Here is a 22628-nt window from a genome sequence, read left to right as displayed (position 1 = left end):
GCTGCTGGGACAGGGTCAGATTGTCAGTCAGGCTGCCATGTGCTGCAGTACCTGGAGAGGATGAAGCTACCACCGTCAGTCAGCCAGCAGGAGGAGGCTGTATCATGACTCCAGACACTGCAGATCAATGACCAGCTGTCCAGCATCAGTTGCTAGGCCAGCAGTTCACTCCAGGTCACAGTGACATGGCAGGGATGCTGCCGACTGAAGACATGTGTCATCTATCATTGGAGATTTCAGATCACAAGAACATCTGTGATTGAAACAGCTGACTTGACAACTGTATCACTGCATCCGTTTCTCTGTCATTGTCAGTAGGCATTTTGAAATAATTCCATGTACAATTTGGTTTACAAAATGAAGAGGTTAGGTTACTGCAATATACAAAAGGCACTGTTCACCATGTTCACTCTTGGAATTTTCAGACATGGGCCCTTCATGTGAAAATTTCAAATATTCCAGAGATACACCCACACTTGCCTACACAGTACAGTGTTAAATTGCCACTTTGTATTTGAAAATGTGGGCCTTTTTTTCAAATTTAGGGTCTAAAAGCACAAGGCCCCTACCCTAGAATTATTCCTGTAAAGGCGATAGATGTTAGGAAGAAAACATTTGAAATCGTCGGAGAGATAATGGAAAGGCAACCTATGCTTGTTGTAAGAGGCGACTAACAGGATAGGGTGGTCAGGCTCGCTGACTTGGTTGATGCATGTCATGGTATCTTAATTGGGTGGATCGATGCTCATGTTGTCAATCACTGGATTGTCTGGTCCATACTCGATTATTTACAGACCACCGTCTTAAAGCTTGGATATTGCTGAGTGCGGAGTTAAACCAGAAAGAAACAAACGTTATTATTGTATTATTTTGTCTTGTCTCGATATGGCTGAAATTTTGCCAGTGAGGTTAAATTGTTACACTCTCTCTCACTCTCACTCACTCACTCACTCACTCACTCACTCACTCACTCACTCACTCACTCACTCTTTCCTGTCCAACAAATAGTTGTTATTGTGTCAGTAGATACCTATCTAAGACTGGAAGTGTAGCGGATGTACGACTGTACGACTGATGTGAGCGTGGGCGTCAGAAGGAAATCCATGTCTATACACACACTAGCTCCAGTCTCTTTAACAGGAGGTAATATTGCTTGTTCGACTTCTGTAGTGAGGTCATGGTCATGAGTGAGTGAATGTTGTTAAGGGGCACAGTCAGCAGTATTCCACCTGTATCTTGGTGTCCTGTTAATCAAATCAGGGCCTTGCACACCAGTGACTGGAAGCACAAGCAACTACACATGCAATCAGGGTACATTGAAAATCAAAAGGACAAATCACAGAGCCTGACCAAGACAAACCCTTTGTGTCTGAAAATGTATAATTTTGATAAAAACATGCAGCTGCATTTAAATTGAAAAGGAGCCCGGGTGAGATGGGAAATTCAGGAAAATGTAGACATGCTTCATTTAGGGTTATAGTATTGCAGTAAGGACTGGGTGGAAGGAGACATGATATGGTTCAGGGACTAGTGTGTCCATCCTTTACACATTTGTGGGCCCTTACAACAAGCATGAGGTACAGGGGTCCTATTCCACCTGGAATCCCTACAGGGGATGAGAATTACGGAAACAATACCAACAGTGACCCGTTGAGGGTTCATGTTAGCCTCCTCCATCATCGTCCAAAGGTTTAACACAGAACACATCCTCTTCGCAGTGTGTACTAGCCCCGCAGCAAGTACACTAACCCAAGGACCACTTTCAACATGCAATATTGCCCACAATACACAACTTGAGTTCAAGATGTTCCTGTTGTGTAGAAATAGTTACAGAAGCATTACCTGCTGAAACAACAATAATTCAGAATTTGGTTGCAAGATGCTAAACGACCTCAGTGGCCTTGTACCAAAATTTGATAGTGCCTCAATGGGGGAAAGGTTGTTTGTGTAGCTGTATCAGGGTAAAGGTTGGGGCAGGGTCGGTGTGGAGGAGGAAGGGGGGGACGGTACACAGACAAGAGAAATTCTAGCTACCGAGTCGCTTCCCTTCCTCTCTGCCCGATAAACAAGCCCTTCTGTTGATACCATAGCCATAAACCGCATCTAAATACTGGAACTCAAGCCTCTCTCTCCTCTTAAATATTCAGATCGTTAATGCCTTTGTTTTTCTTTGGGACACTCATGATTTAGATTGTGGGTCTTTTACTCATAAATAGTTTGTGTATTGAGATATATTGGGGTAAACTGTCTTTGTGTTGAATATAGCTGAGTTTACTGGTCCGCCTATAAACCTGGTTAGCTTGGATGAAGATTCGTCTAAAGGATGCTGGTTATGTTATCTGGTCGCTATCTCTTAATTCAGTTTGTGGGTGAAGTATGGAGCATGCAGTGAGTTAGGCCTACACTATGCTCCTGCCAGGTCAGAATGAGATCAGTTGTAGGCAAGTAGCACATTGGCTTTATTTGGAATGGCTGTGCTGATTAAGGCTTTAAATAGGAAGTTTAGGTGTATCATGTTTACAGGTATCTATGTTGTGTGGACATTCATCACCTATGGGCAGGGGAAAACTAGTGGTGCGAACTTCGCTGGTGATGGGAGCCCCTGGTGGGGCAGGATACACTCACCTTTTCTTGAACATGTATCATCACTATTTGATAGTGATTCATGAACACATGTCTATCATATAGTTGGAATCGTACTATGGATTCTACGTTTTACAAAGTCTTCTGGGGGCACGGGTGGCCCAGTCGTCGAAGGCGCCGTGATTCGCTGTGCAGAAACCTATGATTGTGGGTTCGAATCCTGATTCGCCCCGATTATGTTTCTAGGTTTGTCAGCACCATACCCGTGCTCGTGGGTTTCACCGAAGTGGTAAACGTCTAAGACCTGCATCACTTCGGGCTTTCCTCCCGCATTAAGCTGACACGCCGCAATATAACTGTAATAATGTTAAAAGTGACGTTAAACCCAACTCACTCTCTCACTCACAAAGTCTTCTAATGATTGTGGAAATGGTTTTGTTGCTTGGTATATATTTTCATGTGTCTACCACTGAAAAAAACATGATACTTCTGTGGAATTGACCTCTATTAACTGCTGGAAAAATATTTTTGTTGAAGTCTGAAGCACTGGGTTCGCCACATTGGTACACTTTCCAACTGAATTCATTGTTGTGGGTTGGAACCTACACCCTTCCGTACTGTTGAATGGTTCCTGACTAGACAAGGCTTTGATTCCAAGCTACACAGGAAACTGTATAATTAGGAGCCAGTGTGCCTGGTTATCTCTGCAAGGGGGCCTCCTGGCCACAGGTGAGACGATCCCCCCTCGATCCCCCCTCGATCCCCCTTAGTTTGCGTCACACCTTGATTCGGCTCCCTTCCACCTGTTGATTTTTGAATCTCCCTGGGGTCACCTGGGATTAATTGTCTGTCAGTCGGGGATGAATTGTTTCAGTTGCTAGGCGATCTGGGAGTGCTCAGATCTATACTGTCTGTATTGAGTCAATCATTGAGGATGTTCTTCAACTGGTCCTCATGTTAAAGGGGTAGTTCATTGATAAGAGGATGTTGACGCATCAGTGACCAAAATGATGTCCAGTGCAATTCCCTATTTTGACTTAAACCATATGTTCCCATGTTTTTTCAGGTTAACAATTGACTTGATTTTGCATGTGTTTGTGATGGGTACAACTGGTGGGGCAGGATACGCTTTCCTTTTCGCGAACACCTGATATCATTACTATTTGATTGTGATTCATGATATAGTCGGAATTTTACAATCAACTCTGCTTTATGCAGAGATTTCTATTGGATCTTGGGTCTTGTCGCTTTGTTTCTGGTAGTCGCGTTTAAGGCGTAGGTCATTGATATATATGATATGATGTTGGAATCTCTCTCTCTCTCTCTCTCTCTCTCTCTCTCTCTCTCTCTCTCTCTCTCTCTCATTTTAAAGCATTCGCGCACAGACACACACCGTCCAAAAGATTTAGAGCTCTTATTACAGCAAATACGGTAGCAGAAGTATTCTTTACAAAGGTATTAATGGAACCGTGGGGTTGCACAGTGGTTAAAGCGTTTGCTCATCACGCCTAGGACCTGGGTTTGCTTCCCCACATGGGTACAATTTGGGAAGCCCATTTCTGGTGATGGAGTATTGCTGAAATTGGCATTAAATCATATTCACTCACTCACTAAGGCACCCTCTGGAGTTACTGACCCATACTCACTTTAATGAAATCAGATATCTGATCGTCCAGTTGTTTCATGGTGATCTGTTTTGTTGTAATCAGAAGGTCAAGGTTGCAGTTAGTTATCAGGAAGTACATTACTGATTTAACCTTTGTGAAATTCATTGTTTCTGTTGCTGTGTTCATGTCATGATAACCGGATTTTGTGTGAATCAGTGTAACCAGTTATTCACTACTCCATTTGAACTTCATTTGCAATAGCCTGGACTCGTACTTCAATATTCAGGCTTTGCTGGCGTGCGCGTTGTGTGTTCTTCAAATCTATATTACAATATTTTGTACATTGGTGGCATCAACACAATGACAAATCAGGTTGACATCAGGTGTTCACACATCTGTTGCTGCAGATAATATAGGTTGAATGCAGAGCTCCAGATAAGCTGTGTATCTGCGTAAAATACGCATCAGAAATTCAGAAATACGCAGTAAAATAAAATCCAAGCGTATCAAATACGCTACGAACATTACAGATACGCTACAAAAATAAAACTTGTGCGTATCATCAAAATATTGTGAAGTAACCCTGCGTATTCGATTAGCAAATCAGCAACTTATTTTGAAATTATAAACGGGCATTCCGTCAACCTTGCCAAATTCCACGATGACAGTTACCACGGAGCTAATTTCTGAAACACAGTTACGAGCTAATTTACTCTCTGAAGTCAAGCCTATATTTAGAACCGTACATCTAACACATTTTTTTATATTTTTTTTAAATCTGAAAATGTCATTTTGGGAAAAACCCAATAGAGTGATGAATAGATGAGTGAAAAGATATTGGTTACCCAATGAAAAATGTAATGACCCAATTAAAATAAGTAAAAACTCATTTTAAATATAAAATCACGAAAATGAAAATGTCTTTGTCTCCTAGAGAATCACTGCAATTTCACAATCATGTGAAAGAATAATCACTCATAACACATCATTCCTGCACCATCCTTCCTGCACCAACCATCAGCAGCTGAGATGGGATGTATACCATGGACATAAACAGATTACATTCAATCATGCAGACAAATTTTTCACCCCTGGGAAAGACCAAATCTGTCATACCTTCCTGTAACAGCAAAAAAATGTCCTTTGTTAAAAGATCATGCTGGCAAGCAAGTAAACTTGCAGCCAATGTTAAAACACCTGGGAAGGAAACAACCTGTTACCATGGTTACAGTTTAAAATAGATAAGGCCAAACATGTCCAGTCTGGTATGTATCCTCTGCAGAAGGGTTGCTCCGCCTTCCTGATTTGTAAACAAAAGTCAACATGGACACACACAGAAAACATGAGGTATATAAGGGTTAAGGTGAGAAAGTTGGGTGTAACGCTGCTTTGAACAGTATTCCATTTGGATCAGGGTGTGTCAACTCAATGTGGGAGGAAATTGCGAAGCGATGCAGGTCCCTGATATTTACCACTTTGGTGAAACCCACGAGCATGGGTATGATGCTGACAGATTTAGAAACGTAATCAGAGTAATTCTGGACTGAACCCACAATTACAGCAGATTGCGGCAACTTAGATGTGTTTGTTTGTTGTTTAACTCAGCAATATTCTAGCTATATGACAGCGGTCTGTAAATAATTGAGTCTGGACCAGATAATCCAGTGACTGACATCATTAGCATTGATCCACGCAGGGATCGATGACATGCATCAACCAAGTCAATGAGCCTGACCACCCAATCCCGTTTGTCCTATCCTATCCTACCCCGGATCTTCACAGGTCGAGGCACCTTAGACAACTGGGCCATTCGTACCCCAAGAAGAGTTTAGAACAGCTCCAGACAACTTTTTGAGCAATGGAACTTTTTATTGGGTATTCTGTTTTGTCATTACAGAGTTTGAAAAATATTTTTAGGAGTTTTGAAAAAATGAAAATCAGCAGGGGGTGGTGGGGTAGTCTTTCAGTTAAAGTGTTTGCTCGTCACACTGAGGACCCGGGTTCGATTCCTGACATGTGTACAATGTGATATTGCTGGAATATTGCTAAAAGTGGCGTAAAACCTCACTCACTCACTCACTCACTCACTCACTCACTCACTCACTCGCTCACCCATCCACCCACTGCAGGCTCGCTCGCTCACTCACTCACTCACTCACTCACTCACTCACCCACCCACTGCAGGCTCGCTCACTCACTCACTCACTCACTCACTCACTCACTCACTCACTCACTCACTCACTCACTCACTCACTCACCCACCCACCCACCCACTCACTCATTCACTCACTCACCCACCCACCCACCCACCCACTGTAGGCTTATAGCCTGAATGTGTCAGACCTTATAGACATCAACTTTGTGGGGCAGTGGGCCTTGTGAACTCCTCAAACTGGAGTCCTGGGTTCGATTCCGGGCAGTGGTGTGGCAATACAGTATTACATCCAGGTACGAGGCCCACGATACAATACTTTGATTTACAATCCCTTTGTGAGTTAGACAATAAATTATGTTTGAAACAAGAGATCATGATTTCATGAAGATTTGATTTAGCCAGCAGGCTGGTGCCTTTTTCATGCCACTACTTTTGAAACTTGATTTGCCTGGGCTTGCAGGCAAGCATGAATACTTAATATGTCAAAATGTTTGAGCTGACTGGGGGGTGGTCGGATAGCCTAGTGGTTAAAACGTTCGCTCGTCCTGCTGAAGATCCGCGTTCGATTCCCGATATGGGTACAATGTGTGAAGTCCATTTCTGGTGTCCCCCGTCGTGATATTGCTCGAATATTGCTAAAAGCGGTGTACATCTATACTCACTCACTTGAGCTGACTGGTCCGATTTGGGTCTCAGCATCACTTTCAGTAGATTTTAGTCTTGATATATGGACTATTATTAGCTGAGCTTACTAGACCAATTAGACTTTTATTAGACTCAGGCTTCAGACTAGTGGCTTAGCCACAGACTGCTCTCATGAGACTGTGTCTGAAGACATTTCTGAGAGATAGCATTTCCTAATTGACACTCAACTAGAAATAAAGAAGAAACAGAATCTTATCGCTGTACAGCTTCATGTATTGCAAGAAAAGAGGAAGATTCATGGTAAATAGAGCTTGGAATATATTTGGTATAATTTCCAAGTTTATATCACAGAGACAGACACTGAAGATGAGCTTCAGCATCATATGGGAAAAAACTTTGCTTCATCGGCTCTCGGGAGGAGATACACAAAATTTAATTAATTTATCAACTTTGTCTTGAGTGTAACCATGGCAACAAGACAAACACTTACTGAACTTGAATTCTTGATCATGTCATCAGATAGAGCTTCTAGGATTTATGGGTGACATGAAGATTGTGACATAGTAAAATAATCACTTGTTTGTTGCAGTGGGAATTAAGGGAACAAATTCAATATTTTTTTGTCCTCAATGTGGATGAGACATGCAAGTATGTGTTTAATTATCTTTGTTTCTTTCAGAGAACAAATTTTACGAGTGAAAAATGACGAAAACATTCCATTCCTGTTGGTTGGGAACAAGTGTGACTTAGAGGAGAAGCGACAAGTTAGTAACGATGAAGCCACAAAGCGGGCCCAGGAATGGAAAGTGGTGTACGTGGAAACCTCAGCAAAGACAAGGACAAACGTAGACAAGGTAAAATATTCTATCAAGTCATGGTTTTCATCGTTAACATTTTGTTGGCTGATTTTAGGTACTAAGTTTTGTTATCTTTTGGGTTTTGATGGTGTTGCATTCTGGGAAGAATGTCGGCCATTTTGAATATTTTCACTTTATGTGTCTTGCATGTAATTTGGCTAACAGTGTTAATAATATGTTTTCATTTGATCCTGATTTATTTGAGTAGCTTCGTTATCTTTCTGTTTCACCCCGGAAAATATCAATAACATATTCTGTTTCAGTAAGGGATGAGCTTGTTACATGCTCTCCGTTTGCACGCAGAAACGCATTGGTGTCTGCAAGACGCAGAACGAGATACACTTGTGATCCATTTTCAGTAATCGCATATACCAACCTGGAAGTGGTTATATCCTTGGTGTTTATCTAATTATGATACCGGACACATCATGTAAAGACTGAAGCTGATGTATTATGGTTGCAGCCACTTGTTGTATAATTGATGAGTCGGGAGAACTCCCTAAGCTGCTAGTCCAGTGCTTGTGTGGCACCCTCTCCTTATCTCATTAAGACAGTGACATGACCCACAACTTAATTAAGCGTCTAGTTAGTCGGAATACCTGGCATGACCCATGACCAGTTACTGATCGTCTTAGAAGTGGCGTTAATGCTCTTACCGGGCTCCTGGGTTAATATACCAGAGTGGGGTTGTATTGTCACTGGTAGGATTGATAGTATTTCAAAAGATTACGGACAACATGGTCATTGCCTTTTTTTGTCCATATTTGTTTATTTTTTTCTTTAATCTTGTGTAATGTTCCAAACCGTTTGGATACGATGACACACAATCAACAAGGTTACCGACCTGACCACCCATCCTTTTAGGATCAGTATTGGATGCTGGGGATCGATTAAAAAACATTTTACCTGGAGGTGTCATTGATTGGAAATTTTAGTATTGATATTGATTAATAATAAAAGTGATCATTTTAAATGTTTGGATGTATGGTTATGTGGTCCTGCTATTAATCAATTAAATGCTAAATATGAACTAGGCTGACCGATTATATGCATAAAGCCTTCTCATTGTCCATGAAAGTTGGTACTTAAAATAAATGTAAACGTTTCTCTGGCAGTTAGTTAGTAATTTAGTATTGATATTCATAAATTTGTATCGATATAGTATCGACATCAGTGATTTATGGATATCGTGAAATATGATGACATCTCTTGTGCTGCCTCATAGAAATACTGGAAGTAGGACACAATTGTAGTGGCTTTCTCATTGTTGTGAATAGCTGCTAAGTTGACATAAAACATCGTTGGCTCGCACAGCTTCGAGCTGAAGTAGTTCCTGATTAGCTCTCTCAGGATAACTTGTGATGATGAGGAAGAGCAACTTCCGCCTGTCAGGCCAGCCTGCATTCACATGCACACTTTCACATCAACTGCTGAAGGCCATGGGGTTAAAGATGCTCCTTGAAGCTTCCTATATAGGATTTGTATTCTTTCAATATTTAGGTAAAAAGAGTCGCCAGAGTTGGAATTAAGCAGAAAATTGAAGGTGTCCATGTCATGACTCTAATGTTAAAAAGTTGAAGATTTAGGGGGTCCTGCAATTCAAATATTATAGCAGATATATATCAAGAAGCCCTGGACCCTCCTTAGTTTGGGACACTGCCAGTTACCATGTTGACAGACATGCATGCAATGTGTCTGTCTTTCTGTCTGTCCAGACTTATGCCGGTATTATGGTTCTATCCCATTGAAACCCTAGCCACAGTTTAACATGGATAGGCACAGTGTACTTCGGCCTCGGAGCAGACCAATCCTTTTTTTATCCCGTCAATTCCAAATGCAAGGCATGGTAACAAGTACCATCTTTTACCTTTTTTTGGTACGATGCAACCAAGGTTTGAACCACTAACCTTCCACTCACTGGGCAGCTGGTCTATCCACTAGACCACAGAGACTGTCTACCAGCCAGGAGATAGTTAGTTATGTGAGACATATCTTTCCTTCTGACGCCCACACATCCAAGTCATACATCTGCTACACTTCCAATGTAAAAGATAGATATCTACTGACGCATTAACAACTATTTGTTGGACCATGGCACGGCCTGGGGATGGAACCACTGACCTTCCACTCTCTGGGAAGATGCTCTATTCACTCGACCGTGAGTGATGAACTGTAGCAGTATGAAAGAATCAGTGCCCACTTGCACAAAGTGATCTTAGCGCTACAACTATTGTAAGCCTATGTTAAAGTATGGGAGTTACGACCATCTTAGCGCTACAACTATTGTAAGCCTATGATAAAGTATGGGAGTTACGACCATCTTAGCACTACAACTATTGTAAGCCTATGTTAAAGTATGGGAGTTACGATCATCTTAGCGCTAAGATTGCTTTGTGCAAGTGGGTCCTGGTGTTCTTTTACTTCTCTTTAGTAGAATATTTAGGGATTAGGGATTTTTTTCACTCCATTGAGGTACAAATTGAAAAAACGATGTTGAAACGTTTGTAAGAATCCAAACAGTTTGTAAGAATCAGTTTTTCAGTTCATAATTCAAGGAACTGAAATTCCAATGAACACACCAAAAATTTAATTGTATTCCAATGGTAGCACTGTGGTAAGATGAATATTTTCACTAAACCGTGAGTATTTGACATGCCACTGGTATGGTCGACAGTCCAGCTACCTTCTAGGCAGTTTAATTGGTAGCCTATCAGGAGAGCTGTGGCTTCCACAGGCTTATCACTGCTAGTCTATATGCTCCTGGAGTGAGGCTTTCAAATCCAAGGTTTTTGTAATTGTGCCCATTAAATCTATGATGGATCCGTAGATCAGGACGGTGGGATTGCAGTTGAAGTAGGGCTGTTTGAAGTGATGGAGATGGTACCAGAGAAGTAGTAGATACGAGTTTCATATCAAGATGTGTTTTTCCAAGATGTCATTTTCAGTGCAGTTTGTGCCAAAAACTTTGAAACTACTGGTCTGAACCTGGCTGTGTCATTTTCAGTGGAATTTGGTGTTATTGTATGGATTATTATTATCTGCGCTTACGAGACAAACAGAATTTTACTTGACGCAGGCTTCAGCATGTTCAGCTGAGTGGCTAACGTCTCAGACTGTTAATGTATGTACAGGACTTGCACTAACCTGGATTTGGAATTTTTCTTGAAAGTGGATGATGTGCTTTGAAAAAGTTTTGAATTTGGATTCTTCTCAAAAAGCTTCATAAAGCCCCTGAATTTTCCAAACCAATGTAGTTTATCTGATGTAAATTACACACACAAAAAAAAATTACAAAAAATATATGTTGAAATATGTTAAACATATCATCACCTGTTTGAAGTTGGGGAAGGGAGCCTTGTGTTGTGTTACTGGTATTATAAGCCTGAATTCTGTATGAACCCTGAATTACAAATCCTGCTTTTGTGAGTCCCTTGTGGTGGCCGTGTGGGTCAAGTGTCTGCCTATCTGAAGGGAATGCCTCCGTGGTCTAGTGGGTAGAAACTCTGCCCGGAAAGGAGAAGGTTTGGGGTTTGATCCCTGGCCGTGTCGTACCAAAACGTGTTAAATGATTATACTTGATGTTCCCCTGCTTGATACTCGGCATTAAGGGGCTAAAGCAAGGACTGGTCGGCATGGGGTCAGAATAAGCAGCCACACGCACACACATATACGCACGCACGTGCATGCTCATCACTATGGAAGTGCAATAATCTTGAACGCAACATTAAACCCCATTTCACATCATCTCTCACTAAAGGCCAGACCCGTGAAGATCCGGGGTAGAATAGGTCTTCAGCAACCCATGCTTGCCATGAAAGGCGACTATACTTGCTGTAAGATGCGACTAACGGGACCAGGTGGTGAAGTTGCTGACTTGGTTGATTCATGTCATCGATCCCAATTGCGTGGATTGATGCTCATGATGCCAATCACTGTATTGTCTGGTCCATAATTTACAGACCACCATCATATAGCTGGATTATTGCCGAGTGTGGCGATAAACAACAAACAAACACACAAACTAATGTAGTTGCCGTACATATCATATTGTGGTATACTGGTAATACTGCACAAGTCTAGTTAATGAAGACCAATTCTAACAAGGATCTTCAAGGGTGTGTTAATGTATAGACAGTGATGAACATTTTACTTGGACTTGGGCTTTGGACAACTGGCTAAAGACGCAGACTGGCAAACTGGGTTTCACCGAAGTGGTAAACGTCTGAAACCTGCATCACTTTCCTCCCACATTAAGCTGACACGCCGTGATATAACTGGAATACTGTTAAAAGTGGCGTTAAAACCAACTCACTCTAATGAATCAAATAACTGCCTACCTTGGGGATATTTACATCAGGAAGCAACTGATTATGACTTTGAGACGGATTTAAGATTCTTCAAGATATTTTCAACTTTACAACTATACTACCCCGAAAACAAGGCTTGTGTATGTTGACCACAGACGTTGCTAAAAGTTATTTCAGTGATCACATTACTGGACTGACTGACGTACATGGGAGCAGAGATTACATACCAGATGCTGGATATACACTTGTAGGAACTGGTCTTATGTTTTCGTAATGTGGCCTTAAAGAGTTCCCGGGGATGGGTTGGCAAGGTCAACATGCCACTCACTCACCTGTTACAACAAAGCGGCACCAGACAATTTGCCACTCTGCGTCTTTAGCCAGTAGTCCAAAGCCCGAGTCCAAGTAAGATGTCTTCCAGTCTGGTATAACAGCTCATCACTGTCTAAGGGGCGGTCGTGTAGCCTAGTGGTTAAAGCGTTCACTCGTCACGCCAAAGACCCGGGTTTGATTCCCGACATGGGTTCAAGACCTATTTGTACCGAGTTCTTCACAGGGTTCTCAGTTGTAATGATCCACGATACAGGGGTTCTGGACTAATAGGGTTTCAGTGTAGATGGGACCCGTGAAGATGCGGGGTAGAATAGGTCTTCAGCAACCCATGCTTGCTGTAAAAGGTGACTATGCTTGTCGTAAAAGGCGACTAGCGGGATCGGGTAGTGAGGCTCGCTGACATGGTTGAAGCCTTTCATTGTATCGCAATTCGTAGATCGATTCTCACTCACTCACTCATCACTGTCTATACATTAACACACCCTTAAAGATCCATGTCAGAATTGGTCTTCATTAACTCGAGGTGTGTAGTATTGCCATTATACCCCGATATGAAATACTGATGAATAAGTACCCTATATGTTGGGGAAATAACAGCATAGGGTTTGTCTAATTCATGCATATTCATGCATATCTTGCAGTGTTCCCGTTTCCTGCTAATTACCAGCTTTTTGCCAGTAATATTTGGCTTGGTTTGGTAATTCATGTGACTGCCAGTGACAATCAGGCCAAAACCCATTACTGTCATTAACCCATTCTTGTCATAAGAGGCGACTAAAAGGGGCAGGTGGTCAGGCTCGCTGACTTGGCTGATGCATGTCATTGTATCCCAATTGCTTAGATTGTCAATCACTAGACTGTCTGGTCCAGACATAATTATTTTTGGAGCCGGGCGGTCGGGTAGCCTAGTGGTTAAAGCGTTCACGCGTTATGCCGAAGACCCGGGTTCGATTCCTAACATGGATACAATGTGTGAAGCCCATTTCTGGTGTCCCCCGCAGTGATATTGCTGGAATATTGCTAAAAGCGGCGTAAAACCATACTCCCTATTTTCGGACCGGTGTTATATGGCTTGAATATTGCCGAGTACGGCGTGAAACAAACAGATGAAAAACTATACCTTAATACTAAAACCTAAGGAAATGATACAAAGAAATGTATTTGGGCTAAAGGGCACTGAAGTATTTGGCACAGATAGCTTTGGATGAAATATGAACGGTATGTTCCGAATAATGTCAACATTTATTGACAAGTTCAGCAATCCTGTACCTGTGGCTGTTTATTCCACGCCCTGGTTGGGGAGGTCTGGAAAATAGACAACCGGCAGTGTTGAGCTGGGGAAGGGATTTGTAGAAACAATCAACATTCTTCCATTTGCTATAGTTATTTTGTTTTGGAAGACATTGAGCTGTCAAATTACCAGAGACAAATGAGAAACGAATGATCCACTCCTTTCCTGGTGCATTGCATTGCCTCACAGGTAGCCTCGAGGACAGATTCAGCAAGTCCGAAAGAATATTGAATTTATGTTAGAATGAATAATAATTCCGTTGGTTTCATTGTATATCTTGCCATATTTTGGACTTTGCATTAGCATATTTATGTAGCTGTCTGCAAGTTCCTGGTACCTTGAACGAGGTCAGCATGAAGGGGGTTGTAATATGCGCAGGTAGATCTTGCATTTTTTTTACTAGCTGTTTCGGGTTCGCATTTTGACCGTCATAATTATTTTTCGAAATATACTCTTGTCTGATTTTCTACAAATAAGGTTATTTACCAATAGTTTCATAGTTCAGGGTTTCTGGTTTAACAGGGTTTCTGGTTTAACAGGGTTTCAATGTAGATGAATAACGCCCCAGAAGTCGCTTGTCATGCAGCCAGCACAGTGTGGACATTCCCTGTTGTTTTGTTTGTTTGTTGTTTTACGCCGCACTCAGCAATATTCCAGCTATATGGTGGCGGTCTGCAAATGATCAATTCTTGAACATAAACCAGTGACTGATATCATGAGCAAATGGGATAAAATGACATGCATCAACCAAGTCAGCGAGTCTGAACACTGATCCCGTTAGTCGCCCCTTTCGACAGACATGAGTTGCTGAAGACCTATTTGTACCCAGTCCTTCACAGGGTTCTCAGTTGTAATGATCCACAATACAGGGGTTCTGGAGTAACAGGGTTTCAGTGTAGACGGGACCAGTGAAGATCCGAGGTAGAATAGGTCTCCAGCAACCAATGCTTGCAGTAAAAGGAGATTATGCTTGTCATAAGAGGTGACCAACGGGATCGGGTCGCTGACTTGGTTGGAGCATGTCATCGATCCCAATTGTGTGGATCGATGCTCATGATATCAATCACTGGATTGTCTGCTCCGGACTGGATTCTTTACAGACTGCTGCATATGGCTGGAATATTGCTGAGTGCGGTGTAAAACAACAAACCAACCAACCACATCAGTGTAGATGAAAAACCTCCCAGAAGTCGCTTGATGTCGGCCATGCTCCTGCTGCCAGCAGAGGCTGTGTAGGCAATAGAGATAGCTGTGGCAGGCAGCATGTCAGGAATGCCTCCTCAGCTGTGATAGGCAAACCACTTCAGTCTCCACAGATCAATCCTTGATGTACTTCCACATGGACTAGTCTGAATGGTAGCAGTGATAGTGCATCTGTTGGAAGTGAGCCTCACGTCTCTGTGGTGATCTGTTGCTCCAAGCTGACCCTACACCCTTGTTTTTCAGGGGACACTTGCATTAAGCTCTACACCTGACACTTTTGGTAGGGCTCTATCCATGCAGTGTGGGCTTAATAGTCACAGCAAGGGCTGTAACTTCAAACATTCCCCAAATGCACTGAGGTGCATGTTAATACTTGTGACCCTTGCTGAGGGAATTCTTCAGAAGTTTGATGTCAGATTAAAAAAACATGATTGTTGAGGGGGTGCAGGTCTGCAAGATTTCCACCAAGTCAACTTTGTGTCAATAATATCTTAGAACATCATTGGACTCATTGAACAGCTACATCACGCTTGCTAAAAAGTTTGAAAAACTATTTGGCCAAGACGAAGCTTACCAAACCTGAAGATTCCAAACTATTTCTCCTTGACAGGCCATTTGTGGAAATGAATAGTTATTTTGCTCAGGTTGGTCAGTTTTTCCTGAGAAACCTTAAACTAAGGAAGTAGTATTTAGCATGAATTGGGAAATTTGTAATGCCAATTTGGGAAGTTTTGCTGACATTTGCCTAAATTTTGGGCCGAATATCGGGCTCTGTAAATCTCTGCAAGCTTTGTCAGCTTTGAAATTAATGAACGTCAAGGGCACAAGTCCTATAGTCCTTACCAAACTGCCCAATAGTTAGGTATCCCTAGTATAAATTTGCCCTTTTTGATGGTTTTGTGATATATTATCATTATAAGGACTAGTGGGCTGAAACTGTTAGTTTCTATAGCTGTAAGGGTTCCTTGTGAGAATCCTAATGTTAAAAATTGAAGATTTAGGGAGTCCCTATAGCCACAACAACTAAGGACCCCCTTAACTCTTTCATCACTGGCTGCCCCAGAGTTATGTCCCTTGAAACCCTGCAGTCCCTGACACTGACAAGGCCTGTACACTGGCCTCCCTGGCAGTATTATTGGAAAATCACACCATCATTTTTGATGCACTTTTTCTACCAGAAACTTGCTTTTAATATACATTGATCATATACCATTGTAAAGAGGATTAAGTATACTTTAATATTCTTTGTTGTTATTGTCTCTAACCTTTGTCATTATCTAATTACAGGTGTTTACAAGTGAAATAAAACTTGAAAACACTGAAAAAATGAAAACAGACAATGAATTTTGGCTCAAATTGTATTAAAAATCACAAAACTAAATCACAGATACAAGGTAAACATAACACAGTGGTCTTGTCATCTTGGACGGCACAGGTAATCGCAGGTGTTACAGGTAAATTCTCTTCATGCACATCTGTAAACAAATAAACAAGTTTACAACTCTTGGTACTGACTTTGTTTTCTATACTGATGTCACATATTACTTATGATACACCTACAGCCTCTTAGGTAAACTCGTTAACACAGGTAAACTTGTTAACGCAGGTAAACTCGTTAACACAGGTAAAAACAAATATTTGATTTATTTTGTTCTTTTTCAGGATTTGAAACAAAAATTAAGTATTTAAGTTTTTAAAAAGTAATTTATCACATTACATGAACATTGAACCACAGCTACTATGAGAATGACATCACAGGGAAGATATCACAGATTGATCTGAAGAGGGAAAGATTGTAAAAGGACAGAAAGATTGTAAATTCAAGTTCTGCAAATATAAAAGTTGTGATAACATATTTACAATACACTGCTATTTACAACTGCATAATAAATTAAATCAGTACTTTATTAAATCAATTAATAAATAAATAATTTATACAGTTACTAAAATTTAAATTAAGATGTAAAAAAACAAGAGAACAAACATGATTATAGAAATAAATTTTATTCAAATTGAGCGAAATATAAGGACATACGACAAACCGGCAAACTACAATTCGGATTGCGATCAGAAAAATAAATTTAAAAAAAAAGAAACAAATACGTCATGCCACTCACCTTTGTTGTTGTTGTGATCGCTCGTTCACGTGTAGGCTGCATTCTCATTGGTCGCACTGATAATCTGTTCAAACACAGAATCATTGTAAAACAGTTGGAAAAAATCAATAGCATGACTCTTCACTCACCGTACGTGTCAATATATATATATTCTTGAGTCCGGTCGCCTCTTCAAAATCCCTCATGTCTCCACTGTTGTGGTCCCTCTGCCACTCCCATTCTTGAAAGTTGGCGGGGGGGACACCTCGTCGAAACCGTCAAAATCTTCACCAAAATATTCGCGAAATTCCCTCTCCCCTTCGCTTAAATTATTCAATTCAAACACATTATTATTCCCGATAGAGTCGTTGTTAATCATCTGATCGCTATCCGAATCGTAGTTGGCCGCCATTACGCTTGATTTACGATTCAAGCGAGAAAAATACCTGTCGCGAAAACAGGTGCCATCCGCGATTTTCGCGCCAAAAAGACGGGGAAATTCCATAGAATGACGTGTCAATCACGTGTAGATCTCGTTTCCATATTTAGAACGAGATTACACACGAGAAAGGAAGTAGAAAGAGCGATTTTGTAAACACGGTCGCGCCGCCCGATTTATCGGGCAGCCGGGTGTGGGGCTTGGACAGTTCTCGCCCGATTTTTCGGGCAGCCGGGTTCTGGGACACGGTTAATGCTGCCCGATAAATCGGGCAGTCGGGGCGAAAGGGTTAATATTGGAGGTGGTTGGGTAGCCTAGTGGTTAAAGTGTTCGCTCGTCACGCTGAAGACCCGGGTTCTATTGTCAACATGGGTACAATGTGAGAAGCCCATTTCTGGTGTCCCCCGCCGTGATATTGCTGGAATGTTGCTAAAAGCGGTGTTAAATCAAACTCACTCACTAATATCGGACACTGAGTAGGGAAGTGAATATTGTTTTATCTGCAATTTTACATCTGAAGTCAATGTCACATGAAAAGTGTATATGTGATGATAGCATGATGCAGTTTATCATATTATAACAGTTCTGGGATATGTTTTCTTGAACAAAGTGGAAATAATTATTTTTGAGGATCATATATGAGTTGACTCCCTGTTCTGTTACTCATTATTTGTTCTTTCCCACTGCAACACGCTGTCCCCTCAAGCATCTTGTTTCAGATGTAGAAGCTCTTGGGCACATTATGTAACTTGATGTCTGTAGACTAGAGTTGTGGAAGGGTGGGGGCTCAAAGGTGTTTGTTTAACACTGAGAAATATTAGGCTTACATCTTTGGAATGTTTTCAGTGTGTTAGAACCAATTCCAGTATCCGTGATACTGCCTTTCATTAGTGGGGAATAATTGTGTGAAATGCCTTCAGACCATTGTCCCACCCTCCCAAATGTCCTGTAAGATGGCAGAGAAGGAGCAGTGGCCATACCTGAAGCTTATTAGAAGAGAGTGAGGCCAGTGCTTGACATTGTCAGGACTCAGAAAAAGATACATGATCCTCCAGACTACCCTTTATCTCGGAAAATTTGAAATTTTGATAGAAACAAGCAACTACATTTAAATTAATAAGGAACCTCAGTGAGATGGGAGATTTGTACCTTTGTAAAATCTAGACTTCCTTCATTTGGAGCTATAACATTTCAGTAAGGGCTGGGTGGAATGGTAAATAATATTGTTCAGAGACTGAGACTGGCTAGTGCTGCGCCATTGGGGAAAATATGCATGCAAGTCAAGGGATCCTTGTCATAACCGAGGTGATAATTTTTTTTTTCCAGGTTTAGGTGAGGCGAAATGGGTTTTAACGTCGCATTCAAGATTATTGCACTTATATAGCCACATGTGTGGTTGGGTGGTTGCTTGTAATAGGACTAATACCAATTTCATTATGCTAGCCCACTGAGACGCCATGCCACAGTTTAACATGAATACCCTACTCAGACATAGTATAGGGACTCTAAGCCGACCAGTCCTAGTTTAAGCCCCTGAATGCCGAGCGCCAGGCAGTGTTGCAACAAGTTACAAGTACCAATTGACATCTTTTGGTATGACCCGGGCAGGGCTCGAACCTCGGACCTACCATTCTTCAGGCAGACACTCTACCACTAGACCACGGAGGCGGTCTCCAGATTTAGGGATCCTTTGATAAATACTGAAGCAGAAAGCCCTTGGACCCCCTTTTGTTATAACACTTCCCACAATCCTAAGTTCGTATAATTTGGAACTTTTCTGGCATAGACTCTACTGGTCACTTCAAACACAGCTCACTTTTCACCAATCATGTAATTATGATGTTGAATTCTTGCTCTTTCCCCTGTGACGGAATATCTGTCAACGAGAGAGATATTGCATGTTATCTTTTGCCAGTCCAGACTGCACATGGATCTGCTCCCAGACACTTCATCGTGCTGTTCCCAGCTCATCATTTAAAATTTGTTGAATCTGTTTCTTCTTGTATATTCAGTCAGAAAAAAAGACAAATGGTTCGTATGAGTTGTGGTTTAGTGTTAACTTAACTGTGTACACAAATAACCAACTTCTTTCCGGAAAAAAATCCAGATATGCTCCTCATGCAATCTTCATGATTCATTTTATAGCAGAAAAAATGTGCGTCTTTATCGTTACCATGCAGAAATAAACAGAGAGTCATTTGATGCCTGGAACATCTGATAGCTTTTAGAACAGGGAGGACCCCGGCGTGCCAAGCCGTGATGTTGATAAATGTAATGCGTTCACTGAAGCTACTTTCTTTGAATTTCCTATCAACTGTATGTATGTGCCATTGTTCCTCATTAAAATGTCAATTTCTCAGATAGCTCAAGAGAATTTAGAATTTTAATATTGGAATTAATGCTTGAGTAAAATGGGCTTTATTCTAATGTAAGTGCCAAGAATAAAGAGGCAGTATGTTCTGCTTAATGAATGTTCTGTACATTCAGTATATAGACAGTAAATGTGAAGCCTGTTAAAACTTTGACGTGGAAGAAAGTTTGACTTGGGTGAGAGTTTGGGCTGGGACGAGTCCAAATTTATTACCAGGTTACCAAACCCCCTATTACCCGACCCTACCCGAGCACCCGCTGTAGGCCTCAGGAGATTGCCCGATTGGGAATAGTTTCACCATAGCCCTGGCAAAATATGTTTAGATTTATGTATAAAAGGATCTAGTCATGCATACAATGAAGTTGACTGAAGTTTTGTCTTTATTCAAACAAACATATGAAAGTCAACTGGAATGTGTGCATAGTCAGAAAGAAACATCAGTGACTTGTAACCATGGAGTTCCAGATAAGTTTGGTCATTAAACAATATGTCACGTGACTAACCACGGGTTCGGGTAGTCCTGTGGGTACCCAGGTCCTACTCAGTACCCACCCGATCCGAGTACCCGAGTTCCCCGTCCCAGCCCTAGTGGAGTGTCTACTTCATGGTGGCCGTGTGGCGATGTAGGGTATGAGTCTAATGGTGATGGGTTCAGAGTGACTACTGACCGCTGGGCGGTCACAAGGCTGGGCTGGGCAGTTTCGCATACCCTGGTGGTGTGGAATGTGCTCGTGCTATCAACTGCTAGTTTAGCTGCCTGAGGTTTGATTATTTGCAGGCAACTGCATTAAAGTGTGAATGTAAAGTGCAACAGTGTTGCGAACAGATGGGTGCCATTTGATAGTGCTATCAACAGCTAGTTTGCTGAAATGAAACTGGATTATTTTGCACCGCGCTAAAGTAGCTGCTGTGTTCAAAATAATGGGGACTACTGCATCCTTAAAGTTCGCTCCTGTAGAACTTGGTTTCTGAGACTGTGAACATCTACAGGGGTAACTCTAGGGTTGGTCCTTGTGCCTAGTGGGTTAGCCCCTAAATTTCAAAAAGGGCTCCCATTTTCAAATACAATGGGGCATTTTAACATTGTGCCTCTGGAATATTTGAAATTTTCACATAAAGGGCCCATGTTAGAAAACACCTACAGTGAACCCTGCATTCAACATTAGGGTCATGACAAGTTCCCTGTGACTTAATTTCAAACACTGTGACTGACTGGCGTAAAACAACATTCTTTTGCCCATATCAAGAACATGAAAATACAACAGGCTGTCAACGTCTGTCTTTAAGGACATGCTTTGTCATGATATTGATATGGTTGGTATGAAGACTTACTTACATCATTTCTGCTTTACAAAATAAATTCAATTTACTTTTGGTGCATCTGTTAGTCTCTGGAGTGTTTCCTCTTGTTAGAGGAACTTGGCATGAGCTAGTTGTGTATGTTCTGCACGCCGTAACACAGGCAGTATTCATCTAATGACTTCCTCATTTGTGGAGGCACAGACAGTATACAATGTAGCATGTGGTGGCTAACTCGGCCTAATTGTTGATACTCTATATAAACTTGGGCGCTAGGATGTTCCAGCTTTGATGAACTGGTGCCATTGAATGTAGTAGATGGCCGAGTTAATTCAAGGATGATCCCAGTGGCACACTGGTGCAAGGTGCCATATTGTGTTTGGCACAGTTATGTCCCTTGGCAGGACAGATGGATGTGAGTCTGAGGATTGCCACTGATTATGATCCCTGGTCGGTCCACACCATACAATATTGAGTTTGACCGAGGTACAACGTTATGACCAGCTTCCAGCCTTTGAAATTCTTCTTTTTTTTTTCAAAATGCTTGTCTTCCCGACTTTGTAGCTTGTCCTACTTGAACGAGGGAAAATGTTTTACTATGTGTACATTTCCTGTCAGTTCTGTTTCAGAATAATAGGACTTAACTGCTACTAGTCAATGAGGACTGCTATCATTAATTTCTTTTTGTCTTTCGGCACAATTTAGTAGTCATGACTGGCATGAATTCGAAGACTGGCACCATTTTGAGCTTTCTTCCCCAATTAAGGAGATGTGATGTTAATGAAACTATGGCATCTCACTTGTTTTGCTTCGATTGTGTGGACCCACACTGGTAAGGTTTAGGTGTGGCCAAGGGACACAACTCTGTGCAATTCGCTGTGCAGAGTTGTGTCCGTTATGTTTGTTTGTTGTTTAACACCGCACTCAGCAATATTCCAGCTATTTAAGGGCATTTCTATCAGTGGTAGGTTCCTGAAATCTCATTTGCAGTTTGTAAATAATACTCCCCTACAGCTGTCAAAATGTCTGGCTTGCATAGGATAATGGTTGTATGTTCTTGTACAGCAAGATCCAGTATAGTTCACTCGATATGTTCCTTCCTTGCACTGAATGTGCTGGCGTCCCTTGGGCACGCCAGAAACCTATGATTGTGGGTTCGAATCCCGGTTCGCCCCGATTATGTTTCTAGGTTTGTCAGCACCATACCCGTGCTCGTGGGTTTCACCGAAGTGGTAAACGTCTGAGACCTGCATCACTTCGGGCTTTCCTCCCACATTAAGCTGACACGCCGTGATATAACTGTAATACTGTTAAAAGCGGCGTAAAACCTAACTCACTCACTCACTCACTGAATGTGCTGGAAGGTGACTTGAGCTAAAATGTGGTTTAACATCGTGTTCAAGATATTGCACATGCATGGGTGTGTGTTTTTGTGGCTGCTG

The 22628-nt window shown here is 41.6% G+C and overlaps 1 protein-coding gene across 2 annotated transcripts in view; it reads left to right on the top strand.

The window, feature by feature from the left end:
• LOC139470264 (ras-related protein Ral-A-like) overlaps positions 1-22628 on the top strand; it is a 75541-nt gene that overhangs the window by 32365 nt on the left and 20548 nt on the right. For both annotated transcript variants that reach the window (XM_071252612.1, XM_071252611.1), the window contains exon 4: positions 7670-7844. In XM_071252612.1, the coding sequence (XP_071108713.1) occupies positions 7670-7844 (175 nt within the window). The remainder of the gene's footprint in view (positions 1-7669; positions 7845-22628) is intronic.

This window comes from Haliotis cracherodii, unplaced genomic scaffold (genome assembly GCF_022045235.1).
Source record: "Haliotis cracherodii isolate W230 unplaced genomic scaffold, xgHalCrac1.p SCAF_20, whole genome shotgun sequence".
NCBI lineage: Eukaryota > Metazoa > Mollusca > Gastropoda > Lepetellida > Haliotidae > Haliotis > Haliotis cracherodii.
The sequence above is the reverse complement of the archived record's forward strand: the minus strand, read 5'-3'. Positions and strand labels throughout refer to the sequence as shown.